Raw genomic sequence first — 7,585 nt, forward strand, 5'->3', positions numbered from 1 at the left:
TAATATCTCCAAGCTAAGCTATATAAACTGCACATACATGTAAGTCCAAAAGCGTTAGTTAACATTGAGATCCTTTCAATAACCTTTATATCTCGTAAGATCTTTGCTCTTGGGCTGAAGAAGTCACATCTCTAAATTGTAGCTAGGTTCATGGTTCTTAGTGTAAAGATTCACATAAATAGGCTTCAATAAATAAAGCCAAAAAATACGGATGTAACAATCAAATGAGCAACCGATTTTGGGAAAAATAATGCCACTCGGGATAGCTGGCATGGCGACAGTGCATGTAAGGAAACTATCCTATAAAACGTCAAACCCATGATAATAACCTGGTGCCTGTAGTGTTTTGAAGATACTGATTACTGTATTTGTACACAAATGGAGAGAAAAGGTATGTTATAATTGAGGGACCTTTCCCTATGAAATAATTTTGGGGATCCTACACAATTTGTGATTCAAATTTGTCCACCCAATTTGTTTCCCCCTCTTGAGATCTCAAACAGTAGTTACCGAAAAACGATAAAAAAAAAAAAACCTAGTTGGAGAGTATTTTTTTAAAATGTTTAATCGAACTTTTACTTTTAAGGAGAGAAGAAACCAAATAAAAAAAAACTAGGTCAAACATACCCTAATCACTTGAGATTTCACGTATCCACTATTCTAAGTTTGGATATTTATCTTCATAGTTTTGCTTTTTTTTGGTGAATCATAATTTTGCTTTATCTTTTATCAAATTGTAATTAAAAATTTTCATTTCATAAAATAATGAGGTATCGTTTTCATTAAATGAAAAGGTTTTTTTGGCATGAAATGAACACAAGTTTATTGCGAAAAATCATACTCAAGTATTTTACAAATATATTTTAGTTGGATTGTCATTTTTGTGCTAACTGTTTTTAATATGGCAAATGATTTGATTATACATTTTAGAAATACGTAAAATATTTTTTATTACAGAGTAGTAATTGTTATCTTCGTATTGAAATCACTTATATATTTTTGTAAATATGTGTGGACAAATTCATGCAAATACACATATTGGATAACTTGATGCGTTTTCAAGGGACTATAATTAAGTTCCTAAAAAAAATACTGTACTCCTGTATATTGATATTTAATGGGGATAATTTGTATGCATATTTTTTTACACATTTTCTTACATCGATCCATGCTGGTCTGTAGAAAAAGAAAGTAAAGGAATATGTACTACGTATGTTTTTCTACGTCATTACTTAAAATTCAAACGATATAATAGAAATAGAAATGATGTAAAAACAAACATTATTATCCTATTTGCATAAGTGCATACGGCTAATTGGCTAACTTGAAGCTAAGATGAGATTAGCAGCGCCAGCTTAATTGTATTTCTATTAATTTTTAATTTACAAGCCAAGAGCAATACAGTAGAAAGGTTATGATGAAGAGGCAACCCTAACGGAAGGTTCCAGTGGGGGCCCCATGATCTTAATCATGATGGAGTGTAATCCGAATATGACTAATTAGTGACAAAGAAAAGTTGAAAGGGTCGCTAATCACAATTATTGCTAAGATAAAAAGGGTTTATCCATAAGTGTGCATGTCCCTTTTTCAAAAAATAAACCAAACCAGCCCCCAAAGAATTAGATCAAAGCATTGCTAGAGAGAGACGAGCAAAGAATGAAACATGTTTGACCAAATGTTTGTGTTTTCACGCTCTCTTTGTTTGCCATTTTTCAAAGGTATATATTGGCAACCAAGGGGGGCACAGCATTAAAGCACGCCAGCAACCCTATTAGATTTTTTCTTGGCCATGCTTTGGGTGACATAAGAGATTCCAACGTATCATAAAGGATAAAACATCTCATTATAGGATCAATTTTTTGTTTCAATTTATAATACATGTTTGCTAATCACCCCACTTACTAATCATTTCTATAATACATGGTTTAGGGAAAATGGACCTACACTAAACATTCTGTCTTTCACGCATGTCAAATCTCTAATCCATATCATTTACATTAACAATTCAATTTGTTAAGCTCTAATTATGTATCACTGTTTTTTTTTTTGTCTCTTTTATACACTTGGACATGTGGCATGATTGCATTGGTTGTACACTTTGTATCTATACCATATAAGCAGCAAATAAGTCACCCGTGTTGCTTGATGTCAAACATGTGTTGTTCCCTTAACTTAGTCAAATATATGTTCCCTTAACCTAGTGGGGGGAATTTTGAGACGCCTAAACTAAGATGTTTCAGCTTTGGGTTGCATATATATAAAATATTCAGCGTCACATGGAAAAGGAAAAATATACTAGTATTCCTCTAGAGATGGGATGGTCAACATTTTTTTTCTCATTGGAGTAATTCCTTTGAGGATATTGGCATTCTCCATGGAACTCAATTCCATTTAAGACTATTGGAGTACTACGTTTGAAAGCTTCTTTGTTTTAAAATTGCAAGTGAAAATCCTATGAACGAATCCACACGATGGGACCACATTTCAAGCATGGCGAGTGGGGTTTTTGAAAATGTTAGACAATAATGATGCTATTAATTCTAAAAAGAATTTATGGTTAAGAAATTAATAGTGCAAAATTATTATAAAAAAATGTTGATACACTTCCAATATTATACTGGTAGTAATTTTCAATACCTTTTTAACCAGTAAAGTTTATTACTACAATATGCTAGTAATATCTTTTGGTCCAAGGAATACCAACTGTTGGGATTTAATAATGCTACAAAGTATGGTATTCTAATGTACAAAGCACTTTAAGATCTAGCTGAGGAATCAACTAGATAGTGTAGGCCATAGGGAATAAATTAAGGCTATGCTTTGAGACGAACAAACTTGGGCTTTAATTAGATTTTAGTCAAATATATAATTCTTTTGAAATTGGAGTAGTTCGTTTGTTTTATTTTTGTACAAAATTGGAGTAGTTTGTTAATTTTTTTTTGTTTTGGTGTGTACAAAATTGGAGCAGTTAAACCAATGGAAACATGACTTCACCGTTCTTTAATTATAGATTTGTAACTTGAACGTCCTAATTCCTAATTGAATATATTTTAAAATTTATTTTATTATATAATAAGGTACTACAATATTAATAACATATTATACATTCGTACTAAAGTAACAACAATTATCAAATTTATTGATGAGTTGATATAAAATTATATTTAATTTATGATCAAATCTGAATACATAATTATATTAAATTTTTACATTTTTTTTCACTACTGTTCCAAACATAATGATCTCTCAGACAAAAAAAACTCCCGGCTTCTAAAAAACAGAAATATAATAATATATTAATATACAATAATAATAAATACAATAATTTTTATAGACAATAATAAATATAATATCTATATACAAGCCTTTAACATTAAAATTAAAATTACTCTTAAAAATATTATCATGCATACTTGAATTTAAACTTTAAGTACACATATTATATGTATTATTCAAATCAAATAAAATTATTATAATTGTCAAATATTTATGATTCAACCTCGAACCAATAACTAAAATATAATTCTTGTTTAAAAACCATGATTTCATCCCGTCAAAGACTATATATATACACCTAAATAAATTGTCATAAAAAAAAGATTTTTTTTTTTATATACATAATGCAGCAAAAGTAAAACAGTGAGAAAGAAAGAGACATAAAAGTATATGTGAAAATTGTCTGGTAAAAAAACACAGAGTAGTTCACTTTGTTGATGATTGATTAATCAAACATGTTATGGCAATCACTAATGTGTTGATAATAAATATATTGATAGCTGGATATGATCTTCTCTGACAGTGAAGCTAAGCTAGGCATAGACTAGAAAGAAGGCACTGCGTACGTAGCTGCAATCTCTCGATGCTGGAATCACTTTTCTAGGTCAAAAATATCAACAAGTGCTCATGCCGCCTATTATTTGCTTCATTCGTGACCTGAGAAAGAGGAACTTCAACATTGGCCTGAAGTGCTTCATATAACGACAAGACTTGGAGCATGGTTTTGCTAGTCAAACTAAAATTATCACTATTAATAGAAGAAGCACAAACAGTTGCCTACATCTATAGATTAAAAGGCAAAATCTATTCAAAGAAAGACAGTGGTTCGGAATTGTCCAGAACAAGAACAATGGTGATATATTCTGTCCAAAAAATAAAAGAACAATGTTGATATTATAGGATTAGAAATAGATGTTTCTTTTTTTTTAATGGGGAAATAGATGATGTTCTATTCATATAATTTTTTATTGTTGGAATTTAATTCACTGTTGTATCTTTAGGCCCAATGAGAGCCATTCAGTTATTTTATAAAATAATTAATATAGTTATATATAATATTAAATTCTTTAATGTATATTTAATATACATATAAATTTATATAATAAATTTTGTGATAATTATTTTTTATTTAATAATTAATTTATTTACATATATAAATTATAAATAAAATTTATAAGTTTAATAAAAATTTACACATATAAAAAATATCAATTTTATTTAATTATCAATTATTGTAATAAACATCTAAATATATCATTCAATTAAATATTATATTTGTTTAATTTTCAATCAGTGTAATAAACATCCAAATACACCGTTCAATTAAATATCAAATTTATTTAACTATTAATTACTTTAATAAACATCTAAATACAACATCCAATTAAATATCGAATTTGTTTAACTATCAAATTTTGTAAATAAAATAAGGTATGAAAAAGTTATAATTTTTAAAAATTCAAAACATACAGATTGATTGTCAATCCGTATGTTTTGATTTTTTTTTTAATATGCATTTCTTCTTCTCCGGTAACAAAAAACCACCCAACTTCATTGTATATCTCTAAACAACGCATGTGCACCACCGACAATAACAAATACTCATGGAAGAATGCTAATGGAAACAAGTTACACCAAGGGAGTGCGATTTTACAAAAAAAAAGGCACTGTAAAAAATGAAAAAACTAATATGTTTATTTGTAACTAAAAATACCCATATTTTCGGTATGTTGGAAAACTGCTGGATGTACCAGCGAAAATACAGGGTGCCCCAAGCAGTTCCCTATTTAAAAGGAAAAAAAACTGTTGTATCTAGGCCCAATGAGAGCCCATCAACCTCATTTGCTTCGAGTATAAATAAAAAAGATAACTGGCTAGTTCGTGGGCTTAACTTGTTTTGGGTCTAAATACTTGGCCCACCTTACAACATGGCTGAATGCTAAGCGAGCTAGGGTTCATCCGGTGTTGCAGAGAGACATCTATTGACACTGTAATGGTGCCAAATTAAGTGCTCATTTCTTCTTGTAGTGATTATTAGAGGATTTGATCGTTAACAATTTCTCTTCTTATTTGTTTAATGTTTTTGGTTTCTTAGGTGAATTATTCAAGAGGACCCGACAATCCCACAAAGCGTAAGTCTCACTTTATTATTACTCGGTAATGTTTTAGTCTCTTCCAGTTTTCTCGCTTGTGAACTAGATCCCATTTGTTCTGTGTTGAAATCGTGACCTAAATTGGCATAATTGACTGTCTGATTTACCTCCCTTGAACATAATCACTTTTTTTTTATTATAATTAATTTAAATTAAATTTAGTTCCTCTATTTATTTGAACGGTACCTTTTTTTGACTAATGTGTTATTCAGAGAACAACTGTGAAAAATGAGTTTGGAACATCAATTCATTTGGTCTTAAAAAGGAAAAAAAATGTTAGCCTAGGAGGTGTTTGTGAATTTGCCTGATTGAGGTTGTTATGTTATGTGTAGAGAAAGAGAGGTTGTTATGTTATGGCGGGCAAAGGTGTTGGTTCAGTGGCTAAGGCAGTAGCAGAATATCAGTATCCTTGGCGTGAGAAGTTGGCGAAATATAAGGATGAGTTTGCTAAGGGTGTGTGGGGATACTGGGAGCTGGGGGCATGGAAGCCGCTGAGCATCGGTGCTCGGCATCGCGCTAGAATTCGCAAGGAAGTCCTCCTTGCTGGGGAAGATTGGCCGTATGATCCTGAAAGGAAGGAGATGAAGACCAGGAGGAAAGGACACAAATGTGATAGGATATCCGCTGAGAAGCGCGCAAACACTGCCAAGTTGATGGAGAAGATGCCCCAGATGTTGCTGGATTACAAGAAGAGAAGGTGGCAGAAGAAGATGAAGGAGGAAGACAAGGGAAAACTTTGATTTTGCTCCTCCTCTAGTTTTGGCCAGGTTTAGCATTAAACTGTGCCTTTGAGAAATGTAGTATTTAATCATGACATGTTACACCTGTTTTGGGGGCCTAATGGATTATTAACTTTGGTTACGTTTTTCAATCCCTAATAACCCCTTTCAAGAGTATGGCCTTGTGAGTATCGGGGAAAAGGGCTTTACTACAATGGAAATGATATGTACTTTTTGTTTATGTATATGCTTGGTTGAGTGCATATTGGTACTTATAATTGCTTATTTGGTGCCAAGGGCCACACTCTCTTCTTATGGTCAAGTGCTTACTTCGAACCCAGGTATGTTGCTACCACCTTGTTACTTGTTAGTGCATGTATGATTAAGTTTGTTTTTGAAGAAATAATAGCTTTTTTCTCTCAACATTTTAGAGACTTTTCTTTTTTAATACTATTTGTTCCTCCACATTCAAGTTCAACTAAACACTACTTTATTGAAATTTAGGCTTACTATTGTGATTTTGTTCTTATTTTGGTGGGTGTGAAAACAGAATGAGAATGCTGGGGTTGAAAAGGAGTGAGCACAGTTTTAAAATACCGTGTGTTTAATCTTTCCAATAATTTTGAATTTGTTTTCAGTCAATTTTTCGTTATAAATAAATAAAAATACTTGCATCACTACGTTGTTATGGAACTTTTCTGATATTGTTCCAAGTGTGCAGCGCAAGCAAATTTTTAGTTGAAATGCACGGGTAATGCTTTTGCTAGAGTTGGACTAATACAAAATGCAATGCTTACTATTCTAATTAAATCATAACAATTTGCATTCCGGATTGGTCTTTACGATCTGGAGTCCAATGGGACACAAGGAAAGCAATAGTGGGTGTGTAGGAAGCAACATCCTCGTTTCTAAAGATGAAGTTAGGATTGAGAGGCTCATCAGTGTGCATAATGAAGCCATAGTTACAAAATGACCCCACCATACAAGTTTTGAGTTTTGACAAAGGAAGTGGCGAAATTTCAAGCAAAGCCAATACCTCTATAGTAGTCGTTGCCTCGTTGGTTTTAGTCAGCTTCCAATTTATTTAGTGACAATAGTACCCATGAAATCTCATGTAATATCTATATTGGAAATTATGGCAGCACAGAGCCAACAAAAATGGGCAAAGTTAACCAATGTTCTAAGCTCTAATAAATGATACAAACCAAAAGAATAAAAATGAAAAAAAAAGCATAAAAATGGGAGAATCAAATTTGCATTTTTTTTATCGGTTGTGTTGGACTTTTGTGACTTTTAATATTTTTAGCGAAAAAAAGGTTTTTGAGAAGTAAATAACTCATTTTAATAGGAAAGTTTAAGAGAGGAAAATCTGTCTTATTTTAATAATGCGACGCAAGAAGAGTTTAGTAGTAATTGAAAAAAAAAAACTACCTAATA

General features: G+C 31.4%; 1 protein-coding gene across 2 annotated transcripts; it reads left to right on the forward strand.

Annotated features, from left to right (window-relative positions):
• Window positions 1–5,146: 5,146 nt before the first annotated feature.
• Window positions 5,147–6,393, forward strand: LOC100806735 (uncharacterized). 2 transcript variants are annotated; one of them, XM_014778829.3, is made up of 3 exons: window positions 5,147–5,266; window positions 5,372–5,408; window positions 5,762–6,393. In XM_014778829.3, exon 3 carries the CDS (start codon window positions 5,783–5,785, stop codon window positions 6,167–6,169), a length of 387 nt encoding a protein of 128 aa, XP_014634315.1. In that variant the 5' UTR covers window positions 5,147–5,266; window positions 5,372–5,408; window positions 5,762–5,782; the 3' UTR covers window positions 6,170–6,393. The 2 variants fall into 2 exon arrangements, with proteins under 2 accessions (XP_014634315.1, XP_040874026.1); XM_041018092.1 differs by having other exon boundaries at window positions 5,165–5,408.
• Window positions 6,394–7,585: the final 1,192 nt, after the last annotated feature.

This window comes from Glycine max, chromosome 8 (assembly GCF_000004515.6).
Source record: "Glycine max cultivar Williams 82 chromosome 8, Glycine_max_v4.0, whole genome shotgun sequence".
NCBI lineage: Eukaryota > Viridiplantae > Streptophyta > Magnoliopsida > Fabales > Fabaceae > Glycine > Glycine max.